Source organism: Phoxinus phoxinus, assembly GCF_949152265.1.
Source record: "Phoxinus phoxinus genome assembly, chromosome: 16".
Classification (NCBI taxonomy): domain Eukaryota; kingdom Metazoa; phylum Chordata; class Actinopteri; order Cypriniformes; family Leuciscidae; genus Phoxinus; species Phoxinus phoxinus.
Window position 1 is genome coordinate 825,155 of NC_136891.1, and position 19,889 is coordinate 845,043.

The 19,889-nt window shown below is 38.1% G+C and overlaps 3 protein-coding genes across 3 annotated transcripts in view; 1 reads left to right on the forward strand and 2 right to left on the reverse strand.

Moving 5' to 3' along the window:
- Window positions 1-19,889, reverse strand: part of LOC306983387 (uncharacterized protein) — a gene marked incomplete at its 3' end in the record, with an annotated part of 471,868 nt that overhangs the window by 221,988 nt on the left and 229,991 nt on the right. The window lies entirely within an intron of this gene.
- Window positions 48-2,377, forward strand: faua (FAU ubiquitin like and ribosomal protein S30 fusion a). The gene is made up of 5 exons (XM_079584467.1): window positions 48-147; window positions 1,349-1,429; window positions 1,513-1,657; window positions 1,973-2,028; window positions 2,139-2,377. The coding sequence occupies exons 2-5, from the start codon at window positions 1,355-1,357 to the stop codon at window positions 2,262-2,264; spliced, it is 402 nt and encodes a 133-aa protein (XP_079440593.1). The 5' UTR covers window positions 48-147; window positions 1,349-1,354; the 3' UTR covers window positions 2,265-2,377.
- The window catches only part of fkbp3 (FKBP prolyl isomerase 3), a 32,604-nt gene continuing 16,315 nt past the window's right edge, over window positions 3,601-19,889 (reverse strand). The window contains exons 2-8 of the mRNA XM_079639508.1: window positions 8,017-8,241; window positions 7,342-7,443; window positions 6,966-7,064; window positions 6,747-6,882; window positions 4,442-4,509; window positions 3,890-3,987; window positions 3,601-3,799 (exon numbers count right to left, since the gene is read on the reverse strand). Of these exons, the coding sequence (XP_079495634.1) occupies window positions 3,745-3,799; window positions 3,890-3,987; window positions 4,442-4,509; window positions 6,747-6,882; window positions 6,966-7,064; window positions 7,342-7,443; window positions 8,017-8,124 (666 nt within the window). The 5' untranslated portion in view covers window positions 8,125-8,241 and the 3' untranslated portion in view covers window positions 3,601-3,744. The remainder of the gene's footprint in view (window positions 3,800-3,889; window positions 3,988-4,441; window positions 4,510-6,746; window positions 6,883-6,965; window positions 7,065-7,341; window positions 7,444-8,016; window positions 8,242-19,889) is intronic.

Consider the following 19,889-nt stretch of genomic DNA (forward strand, 5'->3'; position numbering starts at 1 on the left):
TGAGCGAACGCTAATAATGTTAATTTTTATTTTGCCTTGCTGCACACGTCACGATCACGTGGGCTGCGCTTTTCCCAGAGTTCTTTGCTCCGCACATGCGCACTTTCCTTTCCTCGTCCAGTTGTGGAACGACTAGCATCATCCAATGTAAGGCCTGATAATCCAATCACTTATTTATCGCTTTTATCGTCTTTAATGTACTTTAATGCTGCATGGACCTCGTTCATAAGCTTTACCGTGTGTTATGTTCAAACCCTGAGCCGAAATATCTCAGTATAAGCCTTTAAATCGCGTTTATTTCTCCGCGTGATCCGTTCGGCGCTCGCGCACGCGACACTCACGCACGAGTTTCTTCTAATATCTGTCATTAAACATTTAGACTCATATCTATAATATTTAGTCTCAAGTAAAGTAAAAAGATAATAAACAGTTACAGTAACTTTAAGAGGAATATCACGAAAACACGTCCTGCTTTCCGTTACAAAATACATCAGAAATGAGTTGGGTTCAGGACAATAAAACCTGCTTATATTTTATAATCAAAATATTTATGATTATTATCAGTGTTGAGAACAGTTATTTGCATTATTTCTGGATTCTTTGATTCTTTGAAAGTTAAAAAGAACAGCATTTATATGAACTAGAAGCTTTTGTAACATTATAAATGTAATGCTTCCTTGATGGATAAAGTATTAATTTCTTTCCTAAAAATAAACATTTGAATTATAGTGTATAATGTTACAAAAGCTTCTATTTCAGATTAATGCTGTACTTTTAACCTTTATATTCATCAAAGAATCCTGAAATAAAAATGTATCACAGTTTCCACAGAAATATGAACTGTTTTCAACACTGATAATAATCATAAATGTGTCTTGATCATCAGATCATCATATTATCCTGATTTCTGGAGGATCATGTGACACTGAAGACTGGAGTAATGATGATAAACTCAGCTTTGATCACAGGAATAAATTACACTTTACTGTATATTCACATAGAGAACTGATGATTTACATTATAATGATATTTCATAATGTTTACTGTGTTTTTGATCAAATAAAAGCAGGCTTTGGTGACTCCTCTTGAAAACATAAATAATCGTATCAATCCCAAAGTTTTTAATGGTAGTTTTTATATATATTTATATAAGTGTATAAATGTGTGTGTATGTATATATGATGAATGAAAAGCTAAAAGTTTGAATATATCAGTTACTTTTGATCCGTGAACTGGCTCAGTGAGTTGGTCTTATCGGGTCTGGTTGATCTGATGTGTGTGTGTGTGTGTGTTGATCTGATGTGTGTGTGTGTGTGTGTGTTGATCTGGTGTGTGTGTTTTTTTTCAGCTCATCATGCAGCTCTTCCTGCGCGCTCAGTCTCTACACACACTCGAGGTGTCCGGACACGAGACCGTCCATGACATCAAGGTGAGCTTGAGCCTCAGTGTGTCCTCAGTCGTGTGTGTGTGTGCGCTCGCTTGCTCATAATGTGTGTGTGTGTGTGTGTGTAGGCTCAGGTCCAGGCTCTGGAGGGTCTGTCTGTGGAGGAGCAGGTGCTTCTGCTGTCCGGATCTCCACTGGAGGATGAACACACACTTCTGAACTGCGGAGTCACTGAGCACTGCACACTGGAGCTGACCGCCAGACTCCTGGGAGGTACACACACTCTCACACACACACACACACACTGCACACACATACACACTGCACACTGGAGCTGACCGCCAGACTCCTGGGAGGTACACACACTCTCACACACACACACACACACACTGCACACACATACACACTGCACACTGGAGCTGACCGCCAGACTCCTGGGAGGTACACTCACACACACACACACACACACACACACACACACACAGTGTATAATCAATAAATAATTGTATTAATTTATACTTAAATATTTCAATAATTTTAATGTTATATGCTCCTATAACGGTGTGTGTGTGTGTGTGTGTTGATCAGGTAAAGTTCACGGATCTCTGGCTCGTGCCGGTAAAGTAAGAGGACAGACACCCAAGGTGAGTCGTTTATTATTATTTTGAAATGAAGTGTGTGTCCTATAGTCTCAGATGCAGTTCTGTGGGCTAACTCCAGTTCTGTGTGTGTGTGTGTGTGTGTGTGTGTGTAGGTGGACAAACAGGAGAAGAAGAAGAAGAAGACGGGCCGCGCCAAGCGCCGCATCCAGTACAACCGCCGCTTCGTTAACGTGGTTCCCACATTCGGGAAGAAGAAGGGTCCCAACGCCAACTCCTAAACCCTGACCACACACCTCTGGAGGAGTGTGTGTGTGTGTGTGTGTTCATGATGTTCACCACTGATCTCTCTCTCTGGAGGAACATGTGCGCAGAATAAAGATACTTCTCCAGACGATGGTCTCCTTTCATTGCAGGCTCACTGTGCATGTCATGTGATCCATGAAATATCAACAAAATATCATTGTATTCATGTATTTTACAGTGTGTATATAAGGAAAAATTGTAGTGCAATCAAAGATTTATGGCAAATACATGCATATATAATACACACACACACAAACAATGTGTCTATATAATGGGGGGCCAAACAAGAAATATTTATATGCAAATAGTAAATGTAAATCTGAATATATAGATACAAATCTGAATATATATATTTATAAGTCTGAATATATTAATGCAAATCCTGAATAGTTATGACTGAATATATATTATAACTGAATATATTAATGCAAATCCTGAATATATCTATAGTTATAACTGAATACATAAATAAAAATCCTGAATATATAATTATAACTCTGAATGTACTAATGCAAATCCTGATTATATATATAGTTATAACTGAATATATAAATGTAAATCCTGAATAGTTATGACTGAATATATATTATAACTGAATATATTAATGCAAATCCTGATTATATATATAGTTATAACTGAATATATAAATGCAAATCCTGAATATATATATAGTTATAACTGAATATATAAATGCAAATCCTGAATATATATATAGTTATAACTGAATATATAAATGTAAATACGAGTGTATAGTTATAAAACTCTGAATACATAAATGTAAATCCTGAATATACAGTTATAACTCTGAATATATAAATGCAAATCCTGAATATATATATAGTTATAACTGAATATATAAATGTAAATCCTGAATATGTAGTTATAACTGAATATATAAATGCAAATCCTGAATATATATATAGTTATAACTGAATATATAAATGTAAATCCTGAATATGTAGTTATAACTGAATATATAAATGCAAATCCTGAATATATATAGTTGTAACTGAATATATAAATGTAAATACGAGTGTATAGTTATAAAACTCTGAATAAATAAATGTAAATCCTGAATATACAGTTATAACTCTGAATATATAAATGCAAATCCTGAATATATATATAGTTATAACTGAATATATAAATACTATATAAAATATATATTCATAATTATAACTATAAACTGGATTTACATTTATATATTCAGAGTTATAACTATTTATAGACACACATACTGTATATATAGAATACAGTTCTTGATATGGTTTTTGAAAGCTGGGCGTGTAAGAACGGCACACGACACATAGCTCAGGGTTTGTTTTTATTGCAGCTTTACAATCATGCAAAAATAGTCAGAAAACTTCTCTTTGACAGGCAGAAATAACTTGTGATTAATAATGAACATGTCTAAACAAACGTTCCCTCCAAACCGCCGCCGCCGCATTGAAATTATCAATCAATAGCCACCAGCTCCACCTCAAATATCAGCTTTGCGTTCGGGGGGATTCTGGGTAATAATGGTTAAGGCCAGAGGAACGATCTCAGTCTGAAGAACATGATCAAACAATCAATTAGTGAGACGTTTAACGAAGGATACTTTGAATCTGGAACGCCTTTCCTCCCGTACGCCCAATCCGACTCGATCTCCAGCCGCGCCGTCTCACCTTTACTCATCGTCAGCACACCTTCGTCCCACTGCGCACACACACACACACACACACACACACAGTCATCTGAGGATCTCTGGTGATCAATGAATCATATAGATCACTAATGAACCGTGACTCACCCCTCGGATCACTAATGAATCGTGACTCACCCCTCGGATCACTAATGAATCGAGACTCACCCCTCGGATCACTAATGAATCGTGACTCACCCCTCGGATCACTAATGAATCGTGACTCACCCCTCGGATCACTAAAGAATCGTGACTCACCCCTCGGATCACTAATGAATCGTGACTCACCCCTCGGATCACTAAAGAATCGTGACTCACCCCTCGGATCACTAATGAATCGTGACTCACCCCTCGGATCACTAATGAATCGTGACTCACCCCTCGGATCACTAATGAATCGTGACTCACCCCTCGGATCACTAATGAATCGTGACTCACCCCTCGGATCACTAATGAATCGTGACTCACCCCTCGGATCACGCGGCCCAGTCCGACCTTGAAGCTCAGTGGTTTGGACTGTTTCTTCTTCTTTGCAGCTGGAACAACAGAAGAGAATCAAACTAAAGATGATTTACAGCGACTCACTACACTAATCGCACTAAAATAAAAAATAAAATATTTTTTTTAATAAAAACTATATAGACATAAAAAAAGAAAACAGAAAATATAAAAACTAATTAAAACTAAAAATTAATGAACATAACAATACAAAAATATATATAGACAAAATGAAAAAAAAAAACCCACATAATTAAAATTAACAACTAAAATAAAACTGAAAACATAAAATATTAAAACCAAATAATAATAAAAACTAAACAAATTTCTAAAACTTTAAAAACATAAGATATAACTACTTCATAAAACAAAATAATAATAAAATATTATTCAATAATGCTAACTTCAATAATGTACAAAACATAAATAAAAACTATAATAACACTGGATGCATATTGGATAAACCTGAGCCGGGAACACATGAACACAAGTGTAATCCTCTATAAAAGCACATGCATTATTAATATCCTCACACGCGGGAGCACATGAACAGAAGTGTATAGTATTAATATCCTCACACGCGGGAACACATGAACAGAAGTGTATAGTATTAATGTCCTCACACGCGGGAACACATTAACAGAAGTGTATAGTATTAATATCCTCACACGCGGGAACACATGAACAGAAGTGTATAGTATTAATATCCTCACACGCGGGAACACATGAACAGAAGTGTATAGTATTAATATCCTCACACGCGGGAACACATGAACAGAAGTGTATAGCATTAATATCCTCACACGCGGGAACACATGAACAGAAGTGTATAGTATTAATGTCCTCACACGCGGGAACACATGAACAGAAGTGTATAGTATTAATGTCCTCACACGCGGGAACACATGAACAGAAGTGTATAGCATTAATATCCTCACACGCGGGAGCACATGAACAGAAGTGTATAGCATTAATATCCTCACACGCGGGAACACATGAACAGAAGTGTATAGTATTAATGTCCTCACACGCGGGAACACATGAACAGAAGTGTATAGTATTAATATCCTCACACGCGGGAGAACATGAACAGAAGTGTATAGCATTAATATCCTCACACGCGGGAGCACATGAACAGAAGTGTATAGTATTAATATCCTCACACGCGGGAGCACATGAACAGAAGTGTATAGTATTAATATCCTCACACGCGGGAGCACATGAACAGAAGTGTATAGTATTAATATCCTCACACGCGGGAACACATGAACAGAAGTGTACTCGCACGCGGGAACACATTAACAGAAGTGTATAGTATTAATATCCTCACACGTGGGAACACATGAACAGAAGTGTATAGTATTAATGTCCTCACATGCGGGAACACATGAACAGAAGTGTATAGTATTAATATCCTCACACGCGGGAACACATGAACAGAAGTGTATAGTATTAATGTCCTCACACGCGGGAACACATTAACAGAAGTGTATAGCATTAATATCCTCACACGCGGGAACACATGAACAGAAGTGTATAGTATTAATATCCTCACACGCGGGAACACATGAACAGAAGTGTATAGCATTAATATCCTCACACGCGGGAACACATGAACAGAAGTGTATAGCATTAATATCCTCACACGCGGGAACACATTAACAGAAGTGTATAGCATTAATATCCTCACACGCGGGAGCACATGAACAGAAGTGTATAGCATTAATATCCTCACACGCGGGAACACATGAACAGAAGTGTATAGTATTAATGTCCTCACACGCGGGAACACATGAACAGAAGTGTATAGTATTAATATCCTCACACGCGGGAGCACATGAACAGAAGTGTATAGCATTAATATCCTCACACGCGGGAGCACATGAACAGAAGTGTATAGTATTAATATCCTCACACGCGGGAGCACATGAACAGAAGTGTATAGCATTAATATCCTCACACGCGGGAACACATGAACAGAAGTGTATAGTATTAATGTCCTCACACGCGGGAACACATGAACAGAAGTGTATAGTATTAATATCCTCACACGTGGGAACACATTAACAGAAGTGTATAGCATTAATATCCTCACACGCGGGAACACATGAACAGAAGTGTATAGCATTAATATCCTCACACGCGGGAACACATGAACAGAAGTGTATAGCATTAATATCCTCACACGCGGGAACACATTAACAGAAGTGTATAGCATTAATATCCTCACACGCGGGAACACATTAACAGAAGTGTATAGCATTAATATCCTCACACGCCGGGATGTTGGTGTCGAAGACGGTGCCGTCCTCCAGCGTCCCGCTGTACCAGCAGCTCACGGTGTCTCCCTTCTTTGGGAAGTTCGTCTTGTCTCCTTTCTTCAGGATGGACTTGGTGAACTTCGGAGGACCCTGAGGAGAAACACTCGAGCTCAGTGGAGACTCAACACTCGTGTGTGTGTGTGTGTGTGTGTGTGTGAAGATGAAGATAGTACCTCATCCACCAACTCTGTCTTGATTTCTTTGGGATTGTCGTGGATTTTCACAGCTTGAACCTCTTCTGTCACCACCTCCACTTCTGTGCCTTTAAACCTCTGAGAGAAACACAAACCATCGGCTCACACACTTCTGCTTCGTCCCTGAAAGAATCAGCCGCTTTGAACGAATCGTTTGAGTGAATGATTCAATGACTCACTCGTTAAGACAGTGATTTGCCGCCACCTACTGGCGGTTTCAGGCTCATTTCTTTTTAGATTAATTAGGGGCGAAGATTGAATGTTATTGTAACAATAGAGTTATGCATTTAAAAATAGACTAATATTATTGGCTGTAATAATGTTGAATATGAGATGTTCGGTGTGTGTGTGTTACCTTGCTCTCAAACAGCTGGTTATACGCCTCGATGAGCTGCTCTTTTTTGGCCGTCTTTGCCACATTCTTGATGTTTCCAAGAAGTTTGTGTTCAGCTAGAAACTGCAAATGACAAGATGATCAATTATATATATATATATACACACACACGCACATAAACATTCATATTTGAACCTATATACACATAACTGAACCTATACACATATATGAACCTATACACACATAACTGAACCTATACACACATAACTGAACCTATACACATAACTGAACCTATACACACATAACTGAACCTATAGACACATAACTGAACCTATACACACATATATTAACCTATATACACATATAAATGAACCTGTACACACATATATCATTTATATTTCACAATATCCTATAATGCTGCATACAATTCTGCTTTATCATGCACATTTAATTTGCATTGCTATGCAAATGTATCTCTATAAATGACTTGTTTTTATACAGTTTGAAATAATGACGCATGCACTTATTAATAAGTAAATATGTGAACCTCTCCTCTCTCTGTACATATATATAGAACATGCATTTGATTTGGACTGTTTTGACACATGACTCCTCTGCCACACACTCTCTGCACGCCGTGTCAGTGGTGTGTGTTGTGAGGCACGCGGGAGCGCGCAGCTGTAGTGTGTACACTACCGAGTGTGCTCCGTTATCTTGGATGAATTTGATGAGTTCTTTCTTCGGCACTTCTTCAGTCTTGAGCTGCTCGTCGGTCCACGCTTGCACTAGATCAGCCGCCATCATGATCAATGCGACACACACACTCACCACGTGCTTGTAACAGCCAATCACGGCGAAGAGCGTCTTAAAGCAACCGCGGCATGGTGCGTTCACGCTATGTCGTAGTTACCTTACTGGACCCTTTAAATAAAAAAAGATATATATATATGAAAATATTCATGTACACTTTACAAGATTTGCGAAGTTGTTAACTGTGGGAACGCGTTATAACAGTCTGTGTAAAGGGTCCATTATGAGATTTCTGCTCATAAAAAGAGCTCGTAATTACAACTTGTAAGCTGGGAATGTTCTGAGAGCTCCTACTTGTACCACGTGACCACTGTCGCATAATTAATTTCCCCCAAAACCACATCAGCAGAAATCCGCTCTGCAGCTTATGTCATTATTAAGGGTACAGTGACGATAGGTCTCAGTGTTTGGTGTAGGCAATCATCCTGTTATTGATGTGACCAATGAAATCGTAAAGTTCCCCTCTAGTCAATAATTATATCCCTTAGAACTCATCTTTAATCTGCAAAATGACAAATTTAAACTTTTTTTCCTTTAAAAAAATTTCTTCATACATTAAAATATCTTGAATGTAACTTGACACCCTTGCCTCATTTAGTATGCATGGTTCTATGAATATGCAAATGAGCCCCGCCTCCACTCACTCACTCAGCTCGATCCACTGGTTGACGATCACACGCTGATCTGATTGGTTGGTTACAAGGTAGTTTGTGACGTCAGAAACACCAGCGATTTCAGTTTTGTTTGTTTTATGGAGGGCTTACATTAGTGCCCGCCCACTTATTCAGCGACGTTTTTTCTGGATGTATTTTCCATTCATTTCTGATTTTAAAAAAAAGTAATTGTTAAATAAATTGTTATAAGCCACGAACCAAGCCAACCATAACATTACAAACTTTAAGCAAAAAATATTTGAAAATCGGACAAAAATACAAAGGCGCAACGCAAGACTGTGAACATAACGGCTTTAGTGAAGGAAAGAACTACAATCCCATGAAGCATTGCAAGCAGCAGAATCCAATTAAAAACAATGGAGGAATATAAAACTATGCATTTTTAATTTATTTTATTAAATATATATAAACAATATATTTTTTTGCAAATACTATCAATGAACAACCTCGTAGCTCACAGTAGGGCTGTTTAAGGTTTAGGTCAATAAGTTATCGTTACAAATCAATTTATCTATGGAGAAAATAAATGGAGTTTCTACTTCTGGAACCCGACTAAGAGACTAACTCTTTCTTTTTATTACACAAATATGTAATTAAAAATGGCTACAAATGTATAAAGTTGATCTGATGTCACGTAAAACCCATTGGCACTGGTTCATGGGTTTACTTCTAGATGCGAATCATTTATATTTTAAAACAGTTGCGTAAGGAAGCCGCGTTTATTTAAATCACGTGACGTTGGCAGATACACGCATGCGCACACAGAGCCGATGGTTCGAAACAAACTAAACGATTCGCAAAGGTTTCGAAGCTTCACGATGCAGTGGTTTAAAATCACTTCAAAGAACCACAAATACTGTGAGAAAACCGCGACGAAAAATCTGTTTGTTTTCATCTTTGTTGTCAACGCTTCGAACCGCACCACCGCTGAGTTTAGGCCAAACCCCGGGAAGACAGTATGAGGAAGAAACGGCTTTTCGTCAATTTGTCGCAGGTAAGATTGTTGTGTTCTAGTTTTACCATAATGCTGTTTAAATAGTTGACATAGTACGATACAATAATCAGTGATAAACCTAACTCGCACAATACTATTAATAACCCTCTGTCGATCCGTGGGCGGGAAAATGCAGAAGTATAATCTGTGGTTTTACACATTAAACATATGCTCTGGTAAATCATATTTATTACATAAAAAGTCAGAATAACGAGATTAATAGCTCTAAATTATATGTCAATTTGAATTTTAATGTCAGAATTTACACTTAGTGTATCATAATTTTGACTTTTTTTGTTAGAATACTTTTCATCTCATAAATATGACTTAGTATGCCATAATATTTACTTTTTGTCATACTTTTTACTTTTTGTCATTTTAACTTTATATATTATAATTTAATGGCTTAAATTATCATAATTATGGCTTTTTAAGTCAGATTTTCTCTTAGTATATCATCATTTTAACTTTTTATGTTAGAATTATAAATTTTCATCATAAATATGACATAGTATGTAATCATATTTGCTTTTAATTTTTTTTTTTTTTTACTTTTTATGTCATAATTTTTACTTTTTATGTAATTTTAACTGAACAGTGATTTCAGCCGGACTATTATTGATTCATTATTTCAGCAAGAGACTTGTAGATTAGGGAAAATATGGATTAAAATATTAATATTTGTTGTGACAGATGGATTATTTGTGTTAACTGCTGAAAACTGCCAAATAATTTTGTAAAAATACAGTAAAACAAATGTAGGCCTACAGAACAACCTTTAAATTTACAATTTAAAAATGTGATTTACAAAACAAATAAACATCATGACTTTATATTTTCTGCTTCAGTTCAAATGGTTTAATCACAAAACAACTAAAATAATCCAAATGAGTTTAGAAGACCAGAATAAAGTTTCATAAGCATTGATATTCCTTCATTTAATACAAAAATATTTATCAGATGAAGCAAAACCAGTTTAAAGTCCTTAAGAATAGCAGATAAAAACATAAAAATATATATTTATGTATACTTGATATAATTAACATTTAAGTAAATGCATTTATTAATACTACTACATTGAATGTAATTATATTCTCTGAAACGTTGTGCTTGAGTTAGTTTGGCGTTCAGACACACGAGGGCAGTAGAGGATTAAAGTCAAACTCTCAAAAACAATAATTCATGAGCATTCACAGCCTCAGTGACCATACCATAAAATCCATAAGCAAAACACATTGCTCGTCACTAGGCAGTTGTGCTCAGTGTAAAGCCGTAACTCTGAAGGCATCGAGGGAAATCTGTTTATTTGCTGGTTCTAAACTTATTTCAGAAAGACTTACTGAACAGAAGAGCTGGAACTCATCAGGAAATCATGGAATATTGCAGTGTTATATGTTAATAATAATCTAATAATAATAATATAATAATAAAGCACATTTCTGACACATGAGAAAAGACGTGTTTTGGTAAAGCATATTTTTGACATGAAAAGTCAGAATTATGAGATAAAAGCTCTAAATCATGTCAATTTCGAATCTGAATGTCAGAATTTCCACTTAGTATATCATAATTTTGATTGTTTATGTTACAATTATTACTTTTTATGCCATTTTTACTTAAAATGTCATAATTTATATTTGTATGTCATAATTAAGGCTTTTAAAGTCAGATTTTCCACTTAACATCATAATTTTACTTTTTATGTAATTTTAACTTTATATGTCATATTTGAGGCTTTTAAAGTCAGATATTCCGCTTAGTATATAATAATTTTACTTTGATCTGTCATACTTTTAACTTTTTGTCATTTTAACTTTATACTTGTCATAATTTTTATTTTAATCTCAAAATTAAGGCTTTTTAAGTCAGATTTTACACTTAACATCATAATTGCACTTTTATGTCATAATTCTGAGTTTTTATGACATTTTAATTTAATATGTCATAATTTTAACTTTTTATGTTAGAACTATTACTTTTCGTCCAAAAAAATAAAATGATGACATACTGTCATATTCTTAAATTTAATTATTTTTTAGGTGATAAGGCTTTTTAAGTCAGATTTTCCACAAAACATCATACTTTTACTTTTTATGCCATAATTTTGAAGTTTGTCATAATTAAAAAATTTTGTCATAATTTTACATTTTGTCATAATTTGGACTTTTTGGACTATATGTCATAATATTTGATTTTAAATGTTATAATTGTGACTTCTTATGTCATAATGTCGACTCTGTATGTCATTGGCTAATGCAGAAGCTGTTGGTAAGAGTGAGCGCTGCATTACTGAGAAGATCAGCAGTTTTGATGTGTGCTGAAGTTCCTGTTGGAGAAGCACTAGTTATTAGATGTTGAGTCCCGAGGAGCTCTAGAGATGCTCTTCACACACACGGCTCAGTTTTCTGCACAGCAATAATGATCTCACGGAGAAGTAGTTTAACATGTACATTTCCCAAGACTTCAACCCCTCACAGCTTCACCCGGCGTGTAGAGCACGACTCCAGCAGACGCGCTTCACAGACGTTTATCTAGCGCCTGAGCACGTCTGAGTTTGGACTGTCAGTGGAACTACATCACTGAGGAATAATGAGTGGAGTCTCCTTTACATTATACACACAGACATGTGTCCATCAGTGAAACCCCGGCAGAAGCTCATATACTCAGAAATCATAACAGAAACTTATTAAAGAAGTTTTCTGGCATGTCACACATTTACTTCTACTGTCCTTACTTGGACTTTTTATGCCATGATTATGACTTTTTATGTCATCATTTTTATTTTGTATGTCATAATTACGACTTTTCATCTTATAAATATGACTTGGTAAGTCGCAATTTACTTTTTATGTTATAAATTCGACTTTGTCATAATCATGGCTTTTAAAGTCAGAATTTCCACTCATAAATTTCAACTTTTTATGTCAAAATGTCAACCTTTTATTTCAGAATGAGTTTTTGTCCTAAAAATTTGTATATCATAATTCTGACTTCATTTAAATTTTTTTTGACTTTTTGTAATAATTTTTTTTTTTATGTCAGTCAAACACACACACACACACACACACACACACACACACACACACACACACACACACACTGCATGAAGAGCGTCAGGTGAAACACACACACACACACACTCGTCGCTCTCGAGATGCTGCTAAATGATTTAGACAGATTAATCGTTCACATTATTCATGTATGGAAACATTGGAATTCATTTACTTTCCAATTAATGAATTATGAATTATTCAGCAGAGATGAGGCTGGAGGTGTTTCACACACGCGTGCGAGAGATTCACGATTCCTGCGCGAGCGAGTTGGTTATATTGTGAGCTTGAATGTGTTGAGGGTCACACACTCTTTTATCAGCAGGGAAAGTGTGTGTTTTATAGGGATGACATCATCTCTAACGTGTGCTAAATCTACATCCACTGATCACACACACACACACACACACACACACACACACACACACACACACACACACACACACACACACACTCCCAATCCAACACTATCTCTCTCTCTCTCTCTCTCTCTCTCTCACACACACACACACACACACACACACACACACACACACACACACACACACACAAACACACACACACTCCCAATCCAACACTATCTCTATCTCTCTCACACACACACACACACACACACACACACACACACACACACACACACACTCCCAATCCAACACTATCTCTCTCTCTCTCTCTCACACACACACACACACACACACACACACACACACACACACACACACACACACCCAATCCAACACTCTCTCTCTCTCTCTCTCACACACACACACACACACACACACACACACACACACACACACACACACACACACACACACACACACACTCCCAATCCAACACTATCTCTCTCTCTCTCACACACACACACACACACACACACACACACACACACTATAAGCTTGTAAACCCCAGAGGTCATTAGGAAGAAGAAGCTGTGCAGCCGCTCTTACCAATAAAGCAATTTATAGATTTATGTTGATTATGTTCCTCATATTCTCCAGTGTTGCGGCTCCTCTCTTCCCAGTCTGTCAGTAACGCTCTGTTTACTTCCTGTCTCTATGAAGCCCCTCCTTCTGAAAAGCACACTGTGCTCTTATTGGTCGGCTGGAGCAGTGTGTTGTGATTGGTCGAGCGCTTCGAGTGTGTTTGGGAAATGCCCCGCCCCTTTCCATAACCGCCAGTTTAACACACTACTAACTAACTCAACCAGGCCCCGCCCCTTTATTCTGCGCATTAATTATTATAATGAGGAATATTGTGATGTGTACCCGGGAGAAACTCGAGACTACAGTGGAGGCGCTTCAGGAGTTCAGGAACACTGACGCTGATATAGAGAAGAACTGGAGCTGTACATGATCACACAGCAACACACACACTGAAGACAGATGAACGTGGGGAAAAAGCAGAATAATTATTTTTTTTAGCAATTTTCTTCATTTTTTAAAATTTGATACGCCTTTATGAAAGTGAATGTGCAAGCCGCCACTACTGGACTGAATCCAAAGCTTTTAATACGACTGTATACATGCCACAATTTGAGTCTGTTTTATAGTACTGTACATCAGCTCAGAAGTGAACACATTTAAACCATAGACTGTGTATAAATGTGTGTGTAGTGTGTGTGACGTCACCCGTAGCGTATCTGAAGCCGAAGTGGGCGGAGCCAGCCGTCGCCATCTTGGCCGCGCGTCACTCCCGTATAAACGAATGTGCGGCGAGGCGGATTAGCTGAGGTGACGTGACGCTAACGCTAGCAGACAAATGGCAAGTAGTGACATCAGCAGCAATCCACCTGTCACTCAAGTGGCCACACCCTTAATTATGCACAACTTTAAGGCTTAATATAATTTAAACGGATGAGTTATAAAAATATTCACCCGCTCACAGTCGTCATGAAGAGCAAGATTAGCTATATAGACCAAAACCACTTTCTGCTCCAGACTGAACATGTTTATTCTGCTGTAGAGTTGAGGATATTAACATGCGGGTCTATGAGTCTCTTCTGCAGCGCCTCTAGTGGCCAGTGGAGGAACTGCAGTTTAATCTCAGTGTCGGTTAGAGAGATTGGACACTTCATCTTCTTTTTTTCAATGACTTTATGCATTTTCTGGCATATAATCGCTGGCCTTAAACTGCCTCTGCGTCTCCATCACCCGACCGCTTCTCTGCGGAGTGTGTGGTGTCCAGATGTGTGTGTTCTGCTTCTCTCAGTGTGACGAGAGTCCATCAGCATCTCTATAACACACTTACACACACTCTCTGCACTGGAAGTGTCACCGCTAACGGTTTTACGGAGCCGGCTGTCAACATGCCATCATGTACTGACAGTTACCATTATTTACAGTTTTCAAGGGGATTTCTGGTTGAAATCTTCAATAAGTTCACAAATATATCATAAATCATACTATTCTGTGAAATGTGTGCTGTTTTTCATGACTGTATAATTATTCCACTTAGCCTTCTTCTAGTAATAAAATATGATATGCTTGTTTGAAATGATTTTTCCATTAATGCACGGACGCACACAGGCTTTTAAATGCAAAATCACGGCTTCCGTTTCCAGTAAACATGCATCAGTTCTGCTCTACGCAGTTTATATCGCATATCTGGGAGACATTGATCAGCAAGATATTAGTGTATTAACCCTTGTGTGACCATTTTAGTTCTGTTGATCATCTTGCCTGTGTTAATGCCAACTGCACACATTATGGCACAGGTGTGTATTTTTATTGGAATTGTACTATTTCAGCCCCATTTCCTTTTAATAAATCTATTCTGCACTAATAACACAAAGTTCGGGACCTTCAGGGTCTAAAATGTCCCCATTGAAACTGCGATTTTTAATCCCAGGCCCATTTAACTATAAAATGATGCAATCTTTGTTGAGACGCTTTCATTCTGTTTGCAAGGCTTACAAATATTTTTTTTGTACTATTTTTTTCCCCAGATGTGCCATTTTCTCAGGTTTGGCCTATAGAGCAAATACTCGCTTTATTCCTGTTTTCTGCTTCTGCATATTATAGAGCCATTTGGATAAATTATGCAGCGATAATTGTGTGTGTGTGTGTGTAATATTTGAGAGAGAAAAACTCTACTGTAAATCCCAAATCCAACACTGTGTCCCGGTGAGTTTTCCTGCATCTAGTGGTGTCCCGATCTCACTGAATGCTCATTTTCTGAGATATAAATCTCTAATTTGGAACACGACTCGTTTAGATTCATGGCTTTGATTTTATAGCAGTTTAAAAAAAAATCATAAAATAGATATTTTTATATCAAATAATGTTCATGAATCATTTTATTATAAACATAAACCTCTATAACTTTTTTGTGTTTGTCACTTTTACTTTTTTTTTTTTTTATACTTCAACAATAATCTGCCATAAAAAAAAAATTAGATCAAAGTCTTAACTTAAGCTTCAAAATGTAAGACTATGGAGTGGACCCACTGTATGTGTAACCTTTAGTTATTCTCTGAGACGAAGCATGCTTGAGCTTCAGTAATGCTGTGTGTGTGTGTGTGTGTGTGTGTGTGTGGTAGAGCGCAGGTCAGTGTGTGTGTGTGTGTGTGTGTGTGTGTGTGTGTGAGAGCAGTGTTTAATACACTAAGGGATCGTTCTGTTCATAACCAGCTAATTAATTCACAGCATGCGCTGCGGTGGACGGGATGCTTTAATCTCCCTGAGATGTCATTGTGTTTGTGCAACTAACAATGCCAAATCTTCATTCGCCACACATAAATAAATGAATTAACACGAGGAGGAGAAGTAAATTGTCTCCAGTGCTTCTAAAAACCTTCCAGAAATACCAATCAGGTCTGGGCGTCACGGGCCGGGCGACCGCTGTGAGAATAACACACATAATTAATATGCACAGACATCTCTACTGGAGAACGAGGCCTTCACAAGAGTCTCCAGATATACTCTGAGATATTAGCCAATGATAAGAGTGAATATGGACAATTGTTTTGAATGCATTTGCATGCTTTAGATGCGATGGATAAAAGTTCAAATGTGTAAATGCACTGTGTGGTGAAAACTGTATACAATTATTTTACTAAATTGTAAATAAAGATTATTGGTAAGAAAATGCTTTTTCAGCCATTTCTCCGTAATTAATTGTGAAGTTTACTATTATTCTCTGGGTCCTATCTTGCACACAGCGCAATTGACTTTGTACACGACGCATGTATCATTCCTATTCTGCACCCGCGCACAGCGGACTCTTCCCTCCACAGACACATGTCGCTAAATTAGGGAATGAACTTGCGCTCGGGGGGGGGGGCGGATCAATGAAAAGAAGTGTGTTCCGGCGCAAACGTTCCCTGGTGATATTCTGCAGTTTGAGAAAACAACTCCGCCACTGACCAGGAGAAACCCAGTCTAAAGACAGCGGCGCCGCGCGTTAGTCATATGCTATTTTAAGGGCGCGTGCTTGGCCATTATGTAGCGTGTGAACAACACACACACTTTGATTCTCTAATCTAAACAGACGCAGCAGTTTTCAATTTTGCAAATCATACATTATTACAAGGAAAAATATGAACACACGAGGAAAATCATTGTTGTGTCCGTGAAGATGTGAAAAAATAGGCATAAATCTAGATTACACATTTACCCAAATTATTATACGCCTGTTTAACCGAAGCTAATGTGTGTGTTTCTCCATCATCCTCATACAATGTCACTTCTCTGAGTTTTACGGCCCTGACGAGAACGTCGGTCTCCTCGGCTGTGAACCGCTCCTGGCGTGTGCCGGCAAACCCGCCGTTATAATAGCGATCCGCCGTTATAATAGCGATCCGCCGTTATAATAGCGATCCGCCGTTATAATAGCGATCCGCCGTTATAATAGCGATCCGCCGTTATAATAGCGATCCGCGGTTATAATAGCAATCCGCCGTTATAATAGCGATCCGCCGTTATAATAGCGATCCGCCGTTATAATAGCGATCCGCCGTTATAATAGCAATCCGCCGTTATAATAGCGATCCGCCGTTATAATAGCAATCCGCCGTTATAATAGCGATCCGCCGTTATAATAGCGATCCGCCGTTATAATAGCGATCCGCCGTTATAATAGCGATCCGCCGTTATAATAGCGATCCGCCGTTATAATAGCGATCCGCGGTTATAATAGCGATCCACCGTTATAATAGCGATCCGCCGTTATAATAGCAATCCACCGTTATAATAGCGATCCACCGTTATAATAGCAATCCGCCGTTATAATAGCGATCCGCCGTTATAATAGCGATCTGCCGTTATAATAGCGATCCGCCGTTATAATAGCGATCCGCCGTTATAATAGCGATCCGCCGTTATAATAGCGATCTGCCGTTATAATAGCGATCCGCCGTTATAATAGCGATCCGCCGTTATAATAGCGATCTGCCGTTATAATAGCAATCCGCCGTTATAATAGCGATCCGCCGTTATAATAGCGATCCGCCGTTATAATAGCGATCTGCCGTTATAATAGCGATCCGCCGTTATAATAGCAATCCGCCGTTATAATAGCGATCCGCCGTTATAATAGCGATCCGCCGTTATAATAGCAATCCGCCGTTATAATAGCAATCCGCCGTTATAATAGCAATCCGCCGTTATAATAGCAATCCGCCGTTATAATAGCAATCCGCCGTTATAATAGCAATCCGCCGTTATAATAGCGATCCGCCGTTATAATAGCGATCCGCCGTTATAATAGCGATCCGCCGTTATAATAGCGATCCGCCGTTATAATAGCAATCCGCCGTTATAATAGCAATCCGCCGTTATAATAGCAATCCGCCGTTATAATAGCAATCCGCCGTTATAATAGCAATCCGCCGCTATAATAGCAATCCGCCGTTATAATAGCAATCCTCCGTTATAATAGCGATCCGCCGTTATAATAGCGATCCGCCGTTATAATAGCAATCCGCCGTTATAATAGCAATCCGCCGCTATAATAGCAATCCGCCGTTATAATAGCAATCCGCCGTTATAATAGCAATCCGCCGTTATAATAGCGATCCGCCGTTATAATAGCGATCCGCCGTTATAATAGCAATCCGCCGTTATAATAGCGATCCGCCGTTATAATAGCGATCTGCCGTTATAATAGCGATCCGCCGTTATAATAGCAATCCGCCGTTATAATAGCGATCCGCCGTTATAATAGCGATCCGCCGTTATAATAGCGATCCGCCGTTATAATAGCGATCCGCCGTTATAATAGCGATCTGCCGTGGAACAAGCGCGCCGGCTCTTAAAGGGAATGTGAGAGGACGCTCTGATTGGTTTATTTCACGTTACGCCCAAACCACACCTATGATAATGAAGCGACTTCAGACCAACACATGTTAGATTTGCGTCGGCGCAAGAGTCGTTTATCCCGCCGGTATAATAGCAACAGCGCCGGGATCCGCCCACAGAGTTACTTGCGTTTCGCGTTTGATACTTGCGTTTCAGAACGTTACAATAGGGCCCTGTGAGTGAAAATTGTTTCTACACCAATTTTTTTTAGGTGTAGTATAGTATTAGTAGTATATGTTCTTGTAAACCGTACTCCGCTTTTACAGTGTGTAAATGTCACTGGCAAATGTTGTTTAACATCAGAACTACACCGCGGCTCACATCACTGCAAAAAATACTTTTCCTACTCAGTAGTTTTGTCTTGTTTCCAGTCCAAATATCTTAACATTCTTAAATCAAGATGCATTTACTAGATAAGTAAAATGCTATAAGATATTATGTCTTGTTTTATGGGGGAAAAAATCGACATAAAAAAAACTTAAAATTATCTGCCAATGGGGTCAGAAAAATAATCTTGTGTCCGTTTGAATGGAGTGTATTTTTCTGACCACATTTTCAGATAATTCTGCATGTTTTAAGCAAGAACTCACTTCATTTTGACCCCCCCACCGCAAATACTGAGCAAGAAAAGCATTTTTTGCATTAAGTTTGCATTCCAGCATCGCTGAAATATCCCGAGATCGATCAAACCTCTGAATAGTGCAGATATAGAGCGGCAGACGAGCTGGAGTTAATAAAGCCG

What these genes read in the sequence shown, in the direction of transcription:
- faua (XM_079584467.1), top strand. Translation starts at nt 1,355, where the DNA reads ATGCAGCTCTTCCTGCGCGCTCAGTCTCTACACACACTCGAGGTGTCC. An exon ending in AGACCGTCCATGACATCAAG is followed by an intron (nt 1,430 to 1,512) that starts GTGAGCTTGAGC and finishes GTGTGTGTGTAG; the next exon opens with GCTCAGGTCCAGGCTCTGGA. An exon ending in TAAGAGGACAGACACCCAAG is followed by an intron (nt 2,029 to 2,138) that starts GTGAGTCGTTTA and finishes GTGTGTGTGTAG; the next exon opens with GTGGACAAACAGGAGAAGAA.